We start from the raw sequence: 21,541 nt of genomic DNA, 5'->3' as shown, positions 1-21,541 counted from the left end.
GTTTCACTGGTGTGCATTTGTGATACTAGTTTCAGTGCAGCCACACGAAAACACTCGATCCATTTCTTCAAGCTGATCTTTAGTCTATAAAGGGCTTTTTCTAGATAACATACTTTATTTTTCTTAAGTTAATCTTCGTCAAGCAGACCTTCAAGAAACACTATATTAATTTCTTTCTTGAATGAAGCATACATAAATGCTGTCTGTCTTGACATCCAGCAGACAAGTTTCTAGATTAAATTTATTAAAAGTTGATATTACCGATCTCACAAAAGTCAACCCAGATACAAGGGCATAAGTCTCTTGCAAGTCGTACTCATTCATATCTTTTAACCCACGAATCACCAACCTTACTTTAAATGTCGTGGTTCCCATCTTCGTCTATCTTCATCTTTAGGACTCGTCTGGAATCCATGATGTTTGGCTTGCTTCCTTTAACATTCATAGTTGGTCTATCTACAATTTTCCATACTTAATTTTATGCATCGACTCCAATTCTTCGTAAATTGCTTTAAAGTTTTCTTGAACAAGCTCTTTTTTCTTCCTTGGTTGTCCTCATTTTATCTTGACTCATTGTTCTCCCTCCATTTCTAATAATACTTCAAGACTATCTTTACCAAACTTAATGAACCATTAATCTTATTAAGTGTCTGTCTTATGATTATTTCAGTTTGCTATTTTATCACTTTCCCAGACATTTCTGAATACAAGTCTTTCATGAAATCTTACACCTGGAACCTCATAAAATTTGCATCCTCTGGTCTTAGAAAAATTTAGCCGGTAGTAGTATAGCCAACCAGTACTACTCGTGTACCTTGTGGGCTGTATTTGGTTCCAGTGTTCCTGTGTATCTTAATAAAGGCCACATGACCAAATCTTATTTGATTCATTTCTATCTTTAGATTGGGGGTAATATTTCCTAAGAAAGCTGTTATTTTGTTGGACAGGTGTAGTGTGCGATTGATCCGTTCTGAAACGCCATTGTATTAAAGATTGTCTGGAGAAACCAGTTGAGACTCAGCTCCCAATCTCTGGAGAATTTCCACTGTTCAACCTCCTGCAAACTCTGTGCCTTGGTCAGTTCTGTAATAGCACATCTTTGCATTAAAGTCCAGTAGATTTCGTGCACTGGTCGCAAATTTGTCCATACAATTTCTTGCTTTACTTTTTACTTTTACAGGGTATGCCATCGTCAATATTAAGTAGTCGTCTGTGTATACTATCATAAATTTGTATCTTCTAGGATGAGTTGTTTCGATGCCCTCTCTTTTCTAGTGTTCAAAGGCATTCTTTAAATTTTAGCAATATGACACACCTTGCATAATGCAATGAAGTGATCGAACACAGACTTATTCAAATCTTTATTGTCTAAAAACTTTCTCTGCAATCCTTAAGATATTCCAACGATAAATGCCTGAATCTTGCATTGTAGAGCATGGCTCTGCTATTTCTTTTAAGTATTTTATACCTTTATATAAAGGGACTTTAAGCCTCTGAAATCTCACCGATCGTTAGTTCTTTACTATCATTAATTTTTCTATCTTTAATGGTTTTCTCAGACTCATTTTGTTGAGCGGTATCTAAACAATCGTTTTCAGATCCATTGTTTGGAATTATAGGTCAGCTCTCACTATAATCAGTACTAACTTCCTGAATCTTCTCAGCCATTGCCGCAGAGGCACATTATATCATTAGGCAATCTATAATTTCTTTACACTTCTTGTTGTTGCTTGTACTCTGACCATCTTGCACTAGTTTCACTATCCAATGAAGACTCTGTAGGCATCGGAAATTAACGTCTCGTTAGAGCGTGAATCAAATATATCTATCTTAAGGTTATCTAAATAGATAGATATGCACCTATTAACAAGCTGACGAAGCGACAGCAAGTTTCCAGCGAGCATATTGGCGCATATCACTATATCTAGGACCATTTTGCTTTTGTTATTACAACCCGAAACCCAACTTTCTCCCTCCGCTCTCAAGTTCATGGAGGAATTTTTATTCGCGCATTTAACCAATTTTCTTTCAAAAATTTTTGGTTTCCTCCGTGCGCGTAGAGAGCAAAGTTTCGGGTCCAACAACAAACATACTACTCAATGCATTAGATCTAAGCAATTCTATATTACTTTAACCTTCTTTAAACTTCACTTAAATATTTATAGGACAAGCCATCTTCGCTTTTAAACAGTCGATTAGAATCTGCAATTTTCAAATCTGGTACTTTATTGACAATCTTATGGTAAAAGCCATCTCTTTTCTCATCTTCAAGAAAACTCTGAGTTTTACTAACAAGTTTGAAATCTATTAAAATCCGTTTAAAATCCATCTTAATCTATCGAGGAATTCGCAAAATTTAATATCACTTTGCTTTGCGGGATCAAATCTAACAGTGTTTATTTTGTTGTATATTTAATACGCCTTTATCTGTATATCACTTCTTTTCATATCATTAATTTTTGCACTATTACCGTAGGATGATTTTAAAAAATACTCTGTTTCAATAATCTAAGGAAAATCTATCTAGCATTAAATTTAAAGTCTGCTCTCTATCTTCAGTCAACTTTTGAATCCCCTAAATATCTTTCTTGTGGGCTCCTGGCTCCTTTAGTCAATTCTATCTTAAGATCTCTATTTCTGCTTGCCATTTTCTTGTGCAAATTATCTATCTGTTTCTTTAAATTCTCTTTTCTATCGTTCAGATCTTTAACATGCTATCTATAGTTTATGTATTAATCAAATTTTTTTTTTAAATTTATTTATTTATTTTTTTTAAATTATTTTCTATCACTTATTCAGGCTTATTAATTAAAATCAAATCTATCTTTCTTTTTTTTTTTTTTTTTTTTTTTCAAAGATTCAATGTGATATCTTGTTAGAATAATCTTTTATAATTCAACTCTATCTTTCAATTTTGCTAAGCTTTAATTTGCTTTCCTGTTAAAATAATCTTGTATCAATCAAGTCTATCTTTTTATTTTAAAATCTTTGCTGTTTTTAGTTGAGGTATCATCAAAACTATCTTTCCATTTTTATATCATTAATTTGGTATCTTGATAAGGTATGGATCAAACTTATTTTTCTATCTCTCAAATCTTCATTCTTGTCTTTAGATGAGGTATCAATCGAATTTATTTTTCCATCTCTCAAATCTTTACTCTTATCTTTAGATGACGTATCAATCAAATTTATTTTTCTATCTCTCAAATCTTTATTCTTTTTTTTACATGAGGTATTAATCAAATTTATTTTTCTATCTCTCAAATCTTTATTCTTATCTTTAGATGACGTATCAATCAAATTTATTTTTCCATCTCTCAAATCTTTAACTTGCTATCTTGTTAAAGGTTCCCTTTGTTTATGTACATCTTAAATTTTGTTCGCACGTGACTTATTGTATTCAAATCTTCTATCTTTAATCTATCTAAAGAGCCTTTAACTGGAATGTGCTGCTTGTGTTAAGGAATAGTGTAAATTATACCTCCACGTTTTTCCATTAAGTAAAACTGATCTCCTGTATCGTAATCGTCACTTATATCTCCTATAATAACTCAGATCAAGTTCTATATATTACTTCCCAGTGACCATTTTAACCCCATTTGTGTCACCGGGAAACATGAGCAAGCACGCACACACGAGCTCAATGCATGCGCACTACTCATGGGACGAGATACATCAGATGACTTAAACATGCAAACGTAACATGTCTATAGTCATACACAATAGCAGCATAATTCCAATGCGATCGAGCACAATCGTATGCCTGTTATTACGATGTGCTGACGCGTATTACACCAAAGTTAAAAATTTTAAATTTCTGCATTTTGGTTTGAGTCGGCATTTACCTCTAGTCTGAGCATAAAAATCCACGGAGAGGATCGAGGCCGCTCTGTACGGGGACTTGGAAAAGTAAACAAGTCTATCTAAGATGGCTGCTCTGTGCGCGCCATCAACTACTAAGCCTACTGAAAGGAATCCATACGCTCGGTCTGACCGAACGCAAGTCATGGCCGAAACGAAAGTCCCTCTCCCCACTTTGAGGCGTCCCCCTCAGCGGTAGCTATACTGTAGCAGCTAAATAAAAATCCTCGTACCCCAATGCAAGCCTGCCTCACGCGAGGAAAAACACGTGCCGACTCTTGACCCTTGAGAATTACAGAATACTAGCTTTATAAAACGCTTCACAAATCATATCCACTGTCATAACCATCATATTTATAACATATATTATTACCACTCTTATGCAACTTCGGTTTCGAACCATCGAAAAATAAAACACATTATGTCAACATAATGACCGACAAAGACATCATAAGCATCATTATCAGCTACTTACTTTTTTTCTTCCGTAAATCCCTCACAATCCCTTTCGCCCCGCCAGCTGTCACCTCCCAGATCTGCTCGGTCTTACCAGTGGCTGATGTCAATTTCTACGCCGCCTCATCGATGGCCTGTAAGAAAAGGGACGCAAGAAAACGCGGAGGGCAAAAAAAAATGCGAGCAAACGCGAGATGGGCTCGATCACAGAGAAAAAAATGGCGGCTAGCGGAGGTCTTGAATACACAACCACACAACACTTCTGTGCCCATAACCTGTTAGCAGTATGGATGTGTGGGTATGTGATCGGGCAATAAAATGTACAACACTGTCGTTTTTATTATAAAACACGGACACGTTTATTCTCACTATCTTCAGTGTATGATATCTTTAGTCTTTACAATCAAGGATACAATCGTAAGCTGAACTGAAATAAAGCAAGATCAAATCAAAAGGAAAATACGAAAAGCAGGGAGTGCGTATCGACAGACTGACTGACTGCGCGAGAGCGAGTAAACTATAGGTATTAGACGCTGAAGTGCAGCGTCACGGCGTCTCGTCTTCTTGCTATTGCGCATGCGTTAGAATTCAGTTACGAGCGCCAAATATACATCTAACACTCCCTTCCGTTCGTATCTGAATTTAACAAAGCAATATAAAATGAAAAAAAGGAAAGACATATATACAATATATAAGTATGAGTATTTGTATGTATGTACTTATTTATATTATTGGATACATATAGAAACGTCTGTGTAAATAAATAAGAGTAACCATATTTACTCGTATATGTATACAATATGTGTACAGATGTATGAATACACGTATGTATGTGCATACATACCGATATTTATAGAATAATTTACGTATATACAAAAATACTTATAGTAATAATATACATTACATATTGCCTTTACGAGGATATATTAATGTAAATATCAGTTAATGCGTATAGGCCAGGTGCCTGTCATGTAGCACCACTTTTGGTGTCAAAATCGTGCAACCACGGGTACCCACATTATACGTCAACAGCATACACCGATGCACACTTTTAGGAATAATCAATTAATTAGCAAAAAATCAGTACATTTATTCATCTGATAATGGATGTTATCATAAAAACAGGCTTCAGGAATGTTACATACTCGAATTGTTTTAACTCTGAAGTCTTAAAAAAAAGTAAACAGTTGGTTGGAAGTAGTTACGTGTGCGATGTTACAGAATTTCAAAGTGATAGAGTTAGCAATTTTACAAGTGCCGTCGTAATAAGGCAGACCTCGGTAACTTCAGCTCCCTACAAAGTTAACCTCCATGTACGTTTAATTCAGATTATTTTGAAAATTGTCTAAGTTGCAACGCACATGAAAATTACTTTTATTAACAGTTGGATAATCATCGAAATTTGTGTAATTTTACTCTATTTGTCTTTACTCTACTGTAACACAGAACAACACAGCACTTTCCTACACCCATAATCAAACATTTTACAATCGTTCTTGGCACCACATAGCTTATTTTTTTACATTTGTGTAATTGCAATTTCATTATATTGATACTATTTATGCAGACGTGATGATAACATCTGTAAATTTGACAAAATACTGCTATTCTTCCACTACGCACGCTGGCGTCGACTCATTTATCCCCTTCCGTCACTTGCACCTGGCCAATATACACTTTCACATGTATATACATCTTTATGTCAATGTTCTTAAATATATACATATATTTAAGTTTATGATTATGGGAGGGCTGCAGCTATCCCTCCAAGTCATGAAACTCTTTTCTTGCCAGAAGAGTGCGTTACCAATTTTGCCATCGAGGTCTCGGTGACTCCTCTTCTCAATTGCTACAAGTTATACTTTTTTGCCGATTTTTTTTTAGTTCAACGCCTTGCTTATATGCTTTTTTGATTGCTACTTATAACAATGTTTCAACAAACTATAACTTTAATTGAAAAATTCCAGTTGCATGGCAATCGTGTGTTGGATGGTAAATGTCGATAAATTTAATCACTCACATAACATAAAACTTAATGATAACTACTAGCGAATGTACGTGTGAGCATAACTCGAACGTGCCTGAGTAGATGAGAGTGAGTTTTTCGTACAGAAACTGTATGGTTCCTTGTAACAGATTTTTAAATGTAACAAAAAAAAAAAAAAAAAACAGAAAATATAAAATAAAGCATATGGTCACAAACTACAACCCTTACGAAGAGTGACATTCTGGACGTCTCCGTGCCTGTACTTGTTTCTCTCTGGACGGCCGAAGCCTTCTGCCCTACCCATAATTCCCTTTTTGATTTTGAAACTACGCGTCCCTCTCTCTTATCGTTCATTCTCCCCTCCACTCACTTCAACTGGGCATGCTACATAGCCTAGTCTCACACATAAGTACATTGCACCGATTGTTGAATCGCAACCTTGCATCGCTTTTTTAAAATTAGAATTAGTGCATAATTAGAAGTAAATGGCGATCTAATCTTTAGCAAGATTTAATATTTTCATCAGATATAAACTACTGGATTCCAGGCCACCACGAGTGTGATGAGAAAGCTTCATGACAGTGCTGGTTGACAGGTTGGCTGCCCTAGTTAGCTACTTAGGAACGGGAGCAATTTTACAGCCAACCTCAGAAAACTTTGACCACATACATCTCGTTTCGAATTTAATAATGCCTATAATAGAATGCACATACAATGTTGAATCTCTATAAAAAAAACTTGAATATAAGTTTTAAAAAATCAGAATGAACTAAATCAGACGAAGGAGAATAAAGCAAGGGTAGAAACGATGTCTTTTATAAGTTTGGATTATAGATTACCATCCCATGCCTTATTAAAACATGACTCTAAAATATCATGACCTGATTCCCCATCGTCGTTACGGTGCAACGGAGATGATCGAACGTCAGCCGCTACACTTGGACCTTCTTCACTCATAATGATATTCTCTGTCAGCAATTCTCGCCTAGCCAGTAGCCTTCGCCTCATTTGCTTCAGCGTTCTGTTCAAACGTTGCCTCAGCCGCTTTTTGGGCCTTCATGCCACACGTGATAAGGGCACAATTCACTGCCATGGAAGCGCTTATGGATAACGCGACTGGCTGGATCTGTCAAATCAAAGGTAGCATTACAAATCGCTTGAGTGATGCACCACGACCTTTCATATTTTGGCAAAAACTTAGTAGTAATTTCGCTACTGCCCAGAGAGAAGTAACACCCCTTTACCAATATCTTATCCCTTATTTGATATTGTCAGAAAAGGCACCCGCGAGTCGCTTTGGCTCTAGCTTCTTCCTTCTTCCGTATTTGACTTGCCGCTAGTTGTATCTCCTCTTCGAGAGACAAATTCGTCCCGTGTGCGATATAGTTGTCCTAAATACGCTGAGGTCTACGGTTCTCGTACAACTCAGCGGTAGTAAATTTGACAGTCACGTGACGTGCAGTATTTATAATTTTCTATATCAGTGGAAATAGTCTAACCCACGAACTGTGCCTCTTTCTAATCAAACGTTTAAACAATATGCCTACTTCTTTTATTACATGCTCCACGAAATTGCTTTTCAGGTGACGAATGGCTGCATACACGAGTTCAATTTCCTTTTTTAACATGTGATCTCGCCATTTTTTTCCCGTAAACTGCGTCCCGTAATCCCTTAAGATCCGCGTCAGCTTGCCATGTGAAGGCACATAGTGTTCAAATTGGCGTTTAAGAGTGGCCTCACCTATGGCCTTCCTGAGAGGGTAAAGTACCACGTATTTGGTAAATGCATCAATGGCTACGCGTAAATATTTGACACCACCACGCGACGCTGGAAGAGGCCTGTAAAAATCCACGCAAAGGAAATCACGAGGTCCTCGAAAAATAATAGGGCGACTTTTGAAGTAGTTCATTCCAGTAAAAAGCTTTACGCATTGGTAGAGACCACATGCACAGATCATTTAAGAGATGATTGCTTTGATTCGCTGCGTTATGAAAACTTCACTTAACATGCGTACACACTTACGCACCCCTATATGTCCATATGCCTCGTGTACTTCTTTTGCAAAGAGTTGGATCAGGACGTGTGGGAGAATGACTCGAGTATGTCCGTGCCTTGATTCGCAAAGGAAATCATTATGTATGACGTACCTTTCACATTGACTTTTTTTCTTTAATTCGCGTATTATTTTTACTAATGCCATGTTGGATTCTTGATGTTGACAGAGATTTTTTAACGCATCTTTAACTTCGTGATTGATTTCAGGTGCTAGTAAAATGTTAATGGAAAATTGCTTACCAGGACTAATTGATCATGTGTTAAACTAACTCAATGCGTAAGCTGCCTGATTTTTGCTTCATCTAATATATACGATTTCTATGTCATACGACTGAATCGCGATGGTCACATTTAACAATGATCTTGCCCGTTAATATCAGCGACTGAAATTTATTCAATGCCCATACGATGGCCAATAACTCGGGCTCAGTAGTAAAATAATGTTTTTTTGCACCCTTGAGGGTCCTACTGGCCATACATACAACATGCTCTTGACGATCATTATCTTCCTGGCATATTACAGCATCCAGTCCAATTTGACTCACGTCAGTATATAAGATAAAGAGCACATCCAACCGTGGGCGTGAGACAATCATACCTCCGCTAAAGAGTCTTTGAACTTTTTCCGAATATGATAGACTGTTTTTCTTTTCATTGACACCGTACAGTGGCTTTGATTAATTCTAACAGCAGCACGACTTCCTTTCTCAGTCCAACGTTATATTTTGCACAAAAGTTGATTCATCCGTTAAATGCCCGTAGTTGCTTGAAATTTGTGGGTTCAGGTAAATTGCTGATCGCAGCGACTTTATCCGGATCAATAATCACGCCATCTCGTGTCAGTATATGCCTGAGGAATTAAATTTCACGGCGACAAAAACAAACTGTTGCAGTACGTTTTCATTTACGCTGCTATATGTTTGCGTGGGTGCGTATATGTGCAAGAGCGCGCTCGGGTCCTCTTGTTCATCAGCACTTGGCAGTTGCTCTCCCCTCTCTCTCAAGAAATAGCTACGGCGTCTTTGCTTAGTGGAGCTGACCTGTGATGCAGACTTGCTTCTCTCTCACGGTAGATATAACGTATGGTTGATGTCTTGGGAGCGCCTTGAATCACGTGCCGTGCTATACACTTCTAGTTCCTCGCTAGCCCTTGTGTCTTTTTCCATCAAGCGTCTCTTATTTATTTTCTTGCAACTCAATAAATTATTGTTTTACTTATTTAATCTAAGTTCACTTTACTTCCAAACCTCAACCGGTTATGGGCCCAGTGCCACCAAAGGAAAGAAAAAAAGGAGGATAAACGTTAAAAGACAAAAGAAATTGTATGCGGTGATCGGTGACTGTTGTAGTGTGTTACACGTTTGTAGTGTGACATCAAGAACGTGGAGAGATGGCAACTGAGGTTTCAACAAGGCATGTTGACAAATTCAATGATGCAAAATTTAGCATGTGGGAATTTCAACTAGAGAATCTCCTGATTCATCATGGAATCCATGACGTGGTCGTGGGTAAGAAAAAGAAACCAGATGATCTTACGACAGCGGAAGGCAAGGCATTGATCATGGATGATGCCAAGGCCAAGTTCCTTATGTTGTCGGCAATGGAGCCTGACTAGATAAGCAATGTTTCGATTTGCACTTCATCCAAGAAAATGTGGGACCACCTCACTACCAGACACGAACAAAACACGACAACATATCAGTTACTGCTGACGCAGGTATTTCATGATTATAAGTTGGACTCCACGGACTCGGTAGTTATACACATCACGAAAGTACTCAACATGGCCCGGCATTTTTTAAATCTAGAAGAAAACATCACTGATCTTATGATAGTACCAAAAATCTTAGCTGGTTTACCACAATCCAAATGTTTTCACAGTGCTTGAGCGTGGAGCCTCAGAGGCCGATGGTTGAGTACCTACAACAAAGGCTTCTCGAGAAAGAGTCTTTCCTAGTAACTGACTGTGACGAAGAGAAGAACACGCTTCCTGCAACTATTAAGAAGAATGACAGGGGCAGCGAAAATAGTCAGAGAAAGAAAAAAAATAAGAGGAACGTCGAGAGCTACAACTGTAGAGCTTAAGGGCATTACCCACGCGAGTGTCTCGAAAAGAAAAACGAGGTGTCGAGTGAAAATTCTTCGAGCAAGCCCACTCAAGCAAATTTTTGCTCGTTGCTGTAAAAAGAGGCGAGAACACGTCTATTCCGGCCAAGGTATTTCTGAAAACAAAACAGGTGCAGCGCCTGCTCAATGCCAGCTTATAGCCGACGCTTGGCTCACTAACAGTGATGCCTCCGAACACATGACGTGTCGACGTGAGTGGTGCACCAACTATCGCTCGAAGAAGGACGGCAGCACTGTCTGATTCGGTGACGACGGTGAGTGCGAAGTCATCAAGAGGCTAGTAAGTGGCAAGTTGTGTGGGGGTAGGATTAAGAATGTTCTACACGTTCCTAGAATTAGGAAAAATTTACTCTCTGTTGCAGCTTGCACGCGAAAAAGCCTCACCATTCTGTTTGAGCAAAGAGCCGTGCGGATATACGCCCAAGACGAGCTGTGTGCTGTCGGTGTAGAATAGGACAACAACATCTGTAGAATGCTGGTCAAGCTTATTGAAGAACCTGCAAGAACTCAAGGAAATGTAGCAGCAACAAGTTTGGCGTGCTCTCATGAGTGACTTGGCCATCTCAATGTGCATGTGCTCAAACAGCTGATCGAGGGCGGACAAGTGTCTTGAGTTTAACTCAGTGGCACTACAAGTTTTTTCTGTGAGTCATGCCAGATTGGAAAAGCACATAGACTGTCGTTTGCAAAAGTAAGTACCAAGATAAAGAACGAGCCTGGCAAGCTCATCCACAATGACGTGTGCGGGCCTATGACCGATACATCGTTAGATGGCACTTGTTTTTTCGGCACATTTGTTGATGACGTGACCAGCTATCGTCATGTTTAGTTCATCAGGCACAAAGGAGATGTATTCGAAAATTTAAAAGAATACGAGAGAACAGTGGTAAATCAGTTTGGTCGTTCAATCAAGTCTTTTCGCAGTGATAATGGTCGCAAGTTCAGCAATGCTTACATGCTGGAATATATGAAGAAGCGAGGGATAAAGTTCAAACCGTCCACTCCCTATACGCCCGAGCAGAACGGCAAGGCAAAAAGATGAAATCGAATGGTCGTTAAGTGTGTAAAGACCATGCTGCTTGCATCAGGCCTACCACGCTCTTTCTGGGTGGAAGCTGTAAATACAGCTGTCTACTTGCTTAACAGTGTGAAGTTTGACCCTAGAGCTAAAAAGGTGGTGCTCGTTAGTTATAAAAAAGACTCCAGCAACTTTAGAGCTTACGATGATGCCACCAAGAAAATAACGGTGTCAAGAGACGTCATTTTCTGTCAAAAGTATCCAGAAAAATAAACGGAGACAGACAAGTGCAATGAGCTCTTGATCACGGGTCAGGACCTAACTGAACTATTTCAAGCAGATAGTGGGGAGCGAGGTCCTCAGGATAACGTACTGACAGACGTCGAGGACGACGAGTACGTACAGCTACCTGATGAGCATGGGGACAACGAACGAGATATGGTACAGCCTGTTTAGCAAACTACTATGTCGAAGCGTAAGTTGAGAGACCGATCAATAATCAAACCTCCCAAAAAGTACGAGGGCAACGTAGCTGAGATTCGCATCCCAGCACTTACGAAGAAGCCGTGAGCAGACCCAACGCAGCTGACTAGTCCAAAGCAATTGAGGAGGAATTAGATGCTCATTGACGTAACCAAACGTGGACGCTAGTATCAAGAATCTCAGCAAGAGTTCCCATCAATAGCAAGTGGGTATTTAAAGTGATCCAAAATATACATGACAACTCGTGTCAGTTCAAGGCTAGACTGTGTGCCAAGGGATTTTTGTAGAATAAAGGAGTAGACTACACTGAAACTTTTTCCCCAGTTGTGTGATACAACTCTCTCTGAGCGCTGCTGGCAATAGCAACAGAATAGGATTTTGAGGTCACAACTTTCAACGTCCGCACCACCTTACTATTCGGAGATCTCGCAGAGGAGAGTGAAAAGGAGCTGCCCAAAGGCGTTGTACTTAGCCCAACGCTTATCAGACTCAACACTGAAGGTTGTGTTAGTGAAAGTGCTGGTGAGTGGGAAAAGTTTGTGTGTTACTTGAATAAGTCACTATACGGTTTGAAACAAGTGCCAAGGTGCTGGAACAGTTGATTTAAAGGCTTTTTATCAAAGTTTAATTTTGTTGAGAGCAACGCTGATAAATATGTTTTGATAGGTAGGCCTTTCACTAGAGGCTAACTGGATTTGTTGTTTAAAAATACTGATTAAGAACTTTAGTCTGTATTGTACGTCAATGCCTAAAATATAATCCCAGACCTGCCGAGGAATGACGAAAAAATTGATATACATCGTAGCTTTATCCAGCGATACTTGCAGGCGAAATTGTATTTTTATTGCTGGTGATTCCTCTCCCACAAGCCTCATAGCTCGAATACCTGACACTGGCAGCGAGAGACATTTTTAAAAATGAGCCGAGTTCACTTTATAAAATAATCCCAAAATGCACGAGATACGACTTACGTATTAATGAGAGCTTTTGCATTGCCTTCTTTAATCACTATCTCTGTTTGTGAAAGGGACAAGCTTTGATTTCGTGCAACCAGCTGAGGGAAAACGAACCGTATAAGTATAACTGTATAAGATTGTATCCAGGGGGTTTCGTGTTCATACAAAGTAAGTCTGAATTGTTCGCGTTTCCCGTTACTTGGCATTGCGTCCTGAGATGATGTGTCATTGGCATCAACGTCGGGGAACAAAACCGTAATGCCTATTCGATTTCCGGAATCGAGCCCAGCTCGATCTTACTCATGGACACTCTATCCGGTGCACGCCAATTTTCGTTTGCCAATTAATTCGTGCCGTTGGGAAGGTGACTGACCCCCGAGCTATGGTTGCGAACATCTTGACTAGGCCCAGTCGGAGGTGGAGGCACTCCAAGACGCGTCTCACGCTGTACAATGATTATTGGAGTGCTTAGAGTGGGCTCACGCCGTATTGAGTCGTTCTAATAAGGAGAATTAAGCGAGCCAGCCAAATCGACTGACTGCAAAACTTTAAGGAGCTCTTTGATTGTGCCAACCTGTCGCCTTACTAAAGATTGTTGCATCGTGAAGTCAAAACGCCTGACGAACTATTGTATAATTTTCCTCTTAGGTGGTCGAGGATCTGATTCACGCACCTTATTATATAATGAAAGCGCGTATTAAGCGCGTGAGTAATTCGAATCCGCATGGTTATATCTGTGCTCCAGTTTTTTTTTTGATTTGCGACTGTATCACTTGGCTCCAATACTTGGCGTTAAAGTGCTGTTTAAACTTCTTAAAAGTACATACGGAATCACCGACGGATTCCTATCAATCGCTTGCTGTTTCTCGTAACGCTTGACCAATGACGTTTTGCAGCTCCGTGTTGAGCATGTGCGTCCCATGAATATAATTTCGGAGCTTGCGAATGAACTTAGTTGGCATATCTGATCTCACGGCCGAGAACGTTGGCAATTCTAGTTGAAAAGTTGGCAGCATTCGCTCCCCTATCCCGTGAATTTGTAGTTCAGCAGCTCGCGTAGCTTCAGCATGGGCTTCCACTACAGAGCAACGAAATCTCATTTTCCTAACGCACTAAAGCATCAACGTGGCCATTTTGAGTACGCAAATCGGCTTTTAATTGCTCTTCGTCACGTGTAATACTACCAATACGACCACTTACGCGCTGAATTTTTGTGGTGTTACCACGCACACGCCGTTTAAGTTCTAGATTCGATGTAGCAAGTCTTGCACACAGCTCCTTAATGGAACAAACATGCTTCTTCTACTTTAGGCTTGGTACCAGTGTCTTAAGTTCCAGCGACCTCGTGGTATTTAATGTTTAGCCACATCATTGACTTTCCATGCAGAATTAATGCCATCATTACCTTATTCAAAATATTAAATCACAACACAGCAACAACATGGTGGAACATGTAGAGTAAGTAAGGGGGAGCGAATAGACAGAGGGAGACCTATGATCAGTGACTTGGAAAACCCTAAAAACGAGGTATGACTTGGGTACTAAATATCATATTTTTTTTAACACTTATGATGGTAAAAGATTTAATAAATAAGTATTTTTGGGGAGAACGTGAAGGGTGAGGTGGAGGGGGAGCTAAGGGGGAGAGAGGGAGAGTGGGTAGAGCTGAGACTAACTTTTATTAATACAAATATATAATATAGGGATATATATACATACAAATGTATCTTGTTAACACATAACTTAAAGTGTGGTCTCGGTGCCACGGACTACGAGCCAAGAGGAGTGAGTAGGGCCGAAAGCAATGAGAGAAGTTGAATGTGTTCGAGGTATGGTTGAGTGAGTGTAGGTGTAAGAGAGAGAAGGGAGATAGAAAAGCTCGCAACGCATCAAAAACAAACTAAGGGCCAACTCATCGCGTCGAGAACTTAGTTTTGGAAACCGTCAACGATTTACCAGTATTTAGGAGCGTTGGAGGTGTTAAAATGCAAAGGGAGGAGCGTGAGTACCAATGCAGACTTACTGCATAGCGCAGTCAGAAAGGTATTGAGCATAGTATATTAGAGTCAGAAACGGGGACAGAGATATCCAAATAATCCAAGTGAACGAGTGTGTGAGTACATGTGGGAATTAGGTAAATATTACAGACGCGTGAGTGTGTGCAAGATGTTTTGGGTTAGTTACGCACGTGAGGACGGTGACCATTACGAGGTGTGCATCACATGGTGCATCTGGGTACATGCGTGCGTATGAAAGGTAGGTGCAGACCTTTGACAGCTAAGCCAAGGAGAACTTCGACAACGAGGATGACCGGAACGCATACATCGAGTGGCAGACTGACCTTAAAGGTACCGTGTATTAACGCTTATATTTATAGAGAAGAGAGAGAGAAAAAAAGTGTATAATATTCGAGAGTGGGTAGAGGACAAATAAATAGCGTGAGCACGCAGTAAAATTTACCTAAATGATTGTGTTTATTGGTTATTAGTGGCTTTATTTTTTCCTTTCTAATTTCCGTTTAGGAGTTTTTGGCAAAGCCGGACGCCTGTGGCAGACCTCCTGGAAAAGAAGAATCCAGTAGTAGAGACTTGGTAAGTGATGTACGTAAGAGAATTTTCGTGACAGGATCCAGGTGGCTGTGTATCGGCTGAAAAATCCTCGTCACAAGTAGAAATAGCCGATACATTTGAACACGACTAAATGTATGTTTATACATCGTATATATATATATTATAAACGACTATGTCTGCAAAAAGATGTGTATTTATATATATATGGGCATGCTTCGTACAATCTATCTGTGTATACATATATATACCTTTCTACCGTTGTGACGCACTCACACCCATGTGTATACATATCTAAAGAATAATATGCGTATGGTGATGTAAACGTACATAAATATCAATATCCACATTGTAAGGGGGCACTTATATTTATAATATACGCCTTACATTTATATTTAGATTCTCCTATACATTATATTTATCCTTGAAATAGAAAATTCAAGAGTACACATTTTTTTTTACATATATATTATTTCTATTTGAAACACGAAAATTCAAATTTGAACGCCACGCGCGGTAAATGTGCGTCTAGTACGTTAAGAAAACGCTAGAGCACGTTCACCCAAAGAAGGAAAAACCTGCTACTCAAAAGAAAACAACATTGGCATAAAAGGCACCAGCGCGCAGTGTACATGCAGTCCCTCTCCAGCGAGCCTGGGACGCGGAAAATCCGCTGCTCACCCAGACCTGGAATTTTTCTGTGCACCGGTACATTACTGCAACGAGCACAAGGGGAGAGAAAGAGACCAAGTACGAAGGTCGAGAGCTTAAAAGTAAGTTTGTACTCCACCTACAGGTAACACTTCCACTAACTCGTTCCTACTTGGACTTTTGGTGCTCGACCGCTTTAAGCGTGGAGACGACGCATCCCCAAGTAGTCAAGACACTAGGGTTAGCGACCACGTTCTTAGGCGAAGTTCCTGGGTCGACGACTTGAGCAGTGCTCAAGACACCCAAGGGCCCTGAGAATGACCTAACCCTACGTGACTTGGTAGGATAGGTAGTTACCTAACATTAACCTTCTGTGGTTGTACTAAAAATTCGTGCTAGTCTAACCTAACGCGTCTAAGCGGAGATATTAAAAATAAATTGATTGTACTTATTTAAGCAAACCTTTCCCATCACGTATGATTGCGAGTTCCTTTTTTACAGTTTAAGATAAACACTAGACTGATAGCTGTTAAGATATTTATAAAATTGTTTATATGAACTGAGAATATTGTCTGTACCCAAAAAAGGGTAGGAATGAATTAAAAAAGATGTTAGATTTAGAAAGATATTGAATAAGTTAAAAAAGACATTAAATTAATTAACTTAAGGGAATATTCAGGGAACGATGAGAATTCAATAAAGTAATAATCAAAAAATAATTGCTGTATATTGTGCAGAAATTAATTGATTATTCAACAGATAAATTTTGAAACTTGATAATAATTATTTTAAATATTTTATATAATCGGCAATCTGAGCAACTTCGCTCTTTTTTACAGGGCAACGAACCTGCCCTCCGACATATAAACACTAACATTGTTTGTGAATTGGTTCCTAATCTTAGAGTTTCCTCGGTACAGATAATATTCTTAGCCGATTGTTACCACCACCAATTAACCGGGGTTATACTCAAAGAAAGAAAAGTCGTAACATGTTTATCCGAACATGTAAATATATATTTATGCTTATACATTCTCAGGCACATACATATATAGATTTTTGTATTATAGTGCACTGTCTTTAAAATATGTACAATGAATACACATGTATTTGTTGTATGTGTGTACGCACGTGTATATAATTGTCCCGTACGTTAACGTACAAACGTATGTATACGTATGATTGATCACTTCTTTTCTCATATTTGTACATGCATTCACCTTCACTGACCCAATATTTTGTTTTTCTTTGAATTTAATACTTTTACTATGGGAAAAAAGCATAGCTTCTAACAACAGTGTTGCGACTGGCCCACTAGTTCCTAGTAGTTGTAGTTTTAACAAGTTCTGGACTCTTCCAATTGTTATTACGGTGCCCAAGAGAAGAGTTCCCTTCATACTAAACATTTGTTACGATAATGAGGACTTGGCATTAAGATCACTTTTTATTCTAAAAATTAACCATCTTCGACCTTGTTAGGTGAAATGTAATATGCACTTTTATCCATATTAAAGTAAAGTGTAATATACACCCGTAATGTAATTGACATACATATAATGATGCAATCTGATTTTCTTTAGATAAATATTATCAGTTCCAAGAATAAGATAAAAATAAATAAATATGAAGAATTGTTTTTATTAAACTGTCATTTACTTTAGTAAAAAGCGAGCAAAAGCTATTATTTTTTTAACAAAAATTATAATTATAAGTCATAATCCCAAGTCATAATAATTAATAGAAATGCATGAAGACTTATGGAGACCATAGTAATAATAGAAAGACTAACTTTTTCTTTTAATTATACGTTGTTGACCTAGTATTACATACTTACCATCTTCAAGCTTAACTTCTTCAGCATATTGCTCTTTAATCAAGCGAGATATCACAGATATACTCGGAACGCTTGTTCTATCACAAATTCCTTCTTTAATAAGTCGATCTCTAATTTCAATGGAATAGATATTTGGATTATCACGTTTATAAATCTCAATTTTTGATTCGATATCTGGTGTAGTAACTCTAGGTTTACTGCCTCCTATAACTCCTGGCCTAATACTTCCTGTTTCTTGATAACGATTTAGTATTTTTGATACGCATCCGTGTGAAACTCTTAAATTCCTGTAACACACATATAATAACTACAGTAAAACCTTTTAAATGTTTATGTACAATTTTTTTTCACTAAATAGTCTTAATAGAAATATTTTCCCTTACAAATATTTTTATATTTATATGCATTTTCTACATTATTCACTTTGAATACAAAGGTTTTTCTCGATGAACTGGTCTGACATTTGCTAGTCAGTGTTAAGAAACTTTATCATGCAGTTATTGTCATAATCATTGTAGATCTTGGCTTATTCATTAAAAAGTTATTAGCAGTATACTACATTATCATTACACTACAATTCTTACTGTATATTTATCCTACTTTTAAGTTTAGTTGAAAACATAAATTTTTCAAAATAACAGTGATTTATGATGTCATAAACAATAGGATCTTATTAACTATTTGAGTATTAATAATTGTTTTATTGAAATCAGTCAAGGAAGTCTATATTAAGATTATTCATATACGTCTGAATTCATACACATTCACATAACCACAATAATTTTTGTAATATTTTAATTGTAATAACATTTCTTGTACAAAATTTAACTGTTTCTAAAACCGTTTCTGTCATAAAGTGTGTATTAAGGTTCTCTTTCGTTTGTTGGAGACCAAGCAGATTGGGGGCAATGGAAAATTTTTTGAAATGGATGAGTCCAAGTTCAGATAGCGGAAGTACCATCGTGGCAAACGTGTTGAAGGTCAGTGGGTGTTTGGTGAAGTGGAGAGAGAGAGTAATAAGTGCTTCATGGTAAGTGTTGATGATCGATTAGCAAGTACGTTGATTCCCCTCATAAAAAACACGTGAAGCCTGGTACTACATACATAAGTGACTGTTGGAAAGCTTATGAGTGTTTGGGCAAAAAGGGATATTATTACTAAACGGGCAATCACTCGCTCAGCTTTAAAGATCCTTTAACAGGAGCTTGCACAAATACAATTAAAGGTTTATGGACTGTAGCTAAAATAATGTTTCCAGCAGCAAACTGAAGCAAAAACCATTTTGATTTTTATTTGGATCAGTTTATTTATTTTGGACTGAGAGCTACAGAGCCATGTATCTTTACAGCGTTTTCAAAAGACATTGCTTGAATTCACTCTCTTACTGTTATCTCGACCTAAATTCTTTAGCCACACCAGCGTTTTTTCAATCAATCCTTTCCAGGACTACAAAATAAATTAAATATAATTCACAGGTTTTTTTTTTATAATTTAAATTTACCGCGCCAAGGTTCATTAAAAATTTGAATTTGCCGTCTCACAGTGTGTTGGTAGCACTGATTTCGAGAAGCCAACTTCACAGAGGGGGGAGGAAGATCCACTTTTACCATAAGTTTTTTATTTTTCTGTACGCTTTTCTTTAATGATTTAATAAACATATTATAAATTACATTGTATTTAAGACATGGGTTATGTAGGAATATATATATAATCTGTAGACAGGTTGCGCTGCGCCAAAAACAGACAGCGTGGTATATATATGCTGACGCAATGGCGCATAGTGGGAGATTTCGGGTTTGAAGTGTCAGGAACCTAATATCTTGAGAAGAAAAAGAGGTAACCCAAAATTTTTTGTTGGAGCATGAAGCTTAGATGATAGCAAATAGAAAAAAATTGTAGAGAACTTCAAAACGTGAAATCCTCACCTCAAAATTAATGGAATAACCTCAAAAAAAAAGTTTAAAATTAAATTTTAAAAAAATGCTAATTAATTAATAAAATAAATAATTCTTTAACATAAAACGCTCTTATGACAAAATAATAACTTTCGCATTCTTTAACATAACCTAAAAGCCTAAGATTTTAATTTTTTAGTCTTTAAAATCTTATATCTTGAGAAGGAAAAGAGGTATCCCAGAAATTGTTGTTGGAGCATAAAGCTGAGATGATAGCAAACAAAAAAAAATTTTAGAGAACTTCAAAACGTGAAATCCTCACCTCAAAATTAATGGAATAACCTCAAAAAAAAAGTTTAGAATTAAATTTTAAAAAAATGCTAATTAATTAATAAAATAAATAATTCTTTAACATAAAACGCTACAATGACAAAATAATAACTTTCGCATTCTTTAACATAACCTAAAAGCCTAAGATTTTAATTTTTTAGTCTTTAAATCTTATATCTTGAGAAGGAAAAGAGGTATCCCAGAAATTGTTGTTGGAGCATAAAGCTTAGATGATAGCAAACATAAAAAAATTATAGAGAACTTCAAAACGTGAAATCCTAACCTCGAAATTAATGGAATTACCTCAAAAAAAAGAATTTTTAGAATTAAATTTAAAAAAAATGCTAATTAATCAATAAAATAAATAATTCTTCAACATTAAACGCTATTATAACAAAATAATAACTTTCGCATTCTTTAACATAACCTAAAAGCCAAAAATTGTAATTTTCTAGTCTTCAAGACCTAATATCTCGAGAAAGAAAAAAAGTAACCCGATATTTTTTGTTGGAGCATAAAGCTTAGATGATTGCAAATAGAAAAAAATTACAGAAAACGTTAAAACGTAAAATCAAAATTGTTATTAATTTTTGTTCACATTTTAGTTCCAATTATTTCCTGTGTGTTTTCGCTATCAACAATTTTCTATTTATCGATGAGAAAACTTGTGACAGTATTTTTCGAGTTCTTCCAAACAAAGTCCTCGTTATTATGTAGTACTGTCAAGATTTCTTCAATTTCAATTTTAAAAACAGCCAATATAGTGGGAGCACGTAGTAGCACTTACTTTTAGTAAAAATTTATGCTGATTTTTGAATTTAACATTCAATAAGACACTACTCGCGTGGTGTCAATTAGGTGTATGGTTACTAGTAAAAAATATTTTTTCGATATTGATTTTTTTATCCATATTCATGTGCCCTGATTTACATTCATACCAAAATTAGGAAAGAAACAATTTATACGACTTTAATAAAGTCCATAAAACAAATAAATAGAGACAAAATTCTTTTTATCAACAACCATGCATCTAAACTGGCACCACGCTTGTAGAATCTTATTAAGGTAGTTGTAAGGTAAAAAGACATTTCTTACAATTTCCTTTAACGTCTTAGCACAGCTACAGATTAATATTATTTACCATTAGCAAAAGTTTGAAGAGGCCTAGCAGTACAGCTTTGGAGATTTCAAAGATTCGATGTTGAAGGAGAGGTAGGAAAACGTAAATTCGGAGTGAAATATTAAAGAAAATTGTTAATAACTTTTAAACGCTTCTGGCGATTTTTCTAAAAAAACTGTATATCTTTGTTCGATAGTGTT

At 37.2% G+C, this 21,541-nt stretch overlaps 1 protein-coding gene across 1 annotated transcript in view; it reads right to left on the bottom strand.

Annotated features, from left to right (window-relative positions):
• LOC106636721 (segmentation protein paired) overlaps window positions 1-21,541 on the bottom strand; it is a 226,295-nt gene that overhangs the window by 139,799 nt on the left and 64,955 nt on the right. The window contains exon 3 of the mRNA XM_089592265.1: window positions 17,997-18,283. Within this exon, the coding sequence (XP_089448391.1) occupies window positions 17,997-18,283 (287 nt within the window). The remainder of the gene's footprint in view (window positions 1-17,996; window positions 18,284-21,541) is intronic.

Source organism: Copidosoma floridanum, unplaced genomic scaffold, assembly GCF_036245765.1.
Source record: "Copidosoma floridanum isolate Cflo_tuat_1 unplaced genomic scaffold, Cflo_Japanese_pri ptg000015l, whole genome shotgun sequence".
Classification (NCBI taxonomy): Eukaryota; Metazoa; Arthropoda; class Insecta; order Hymenoptera; family Encyrtidae; genus Copidosoma; species Copidosoma floridanum.
This window is presented reverse-complemented; position numbering and strand designations above follow the sequence as displayed.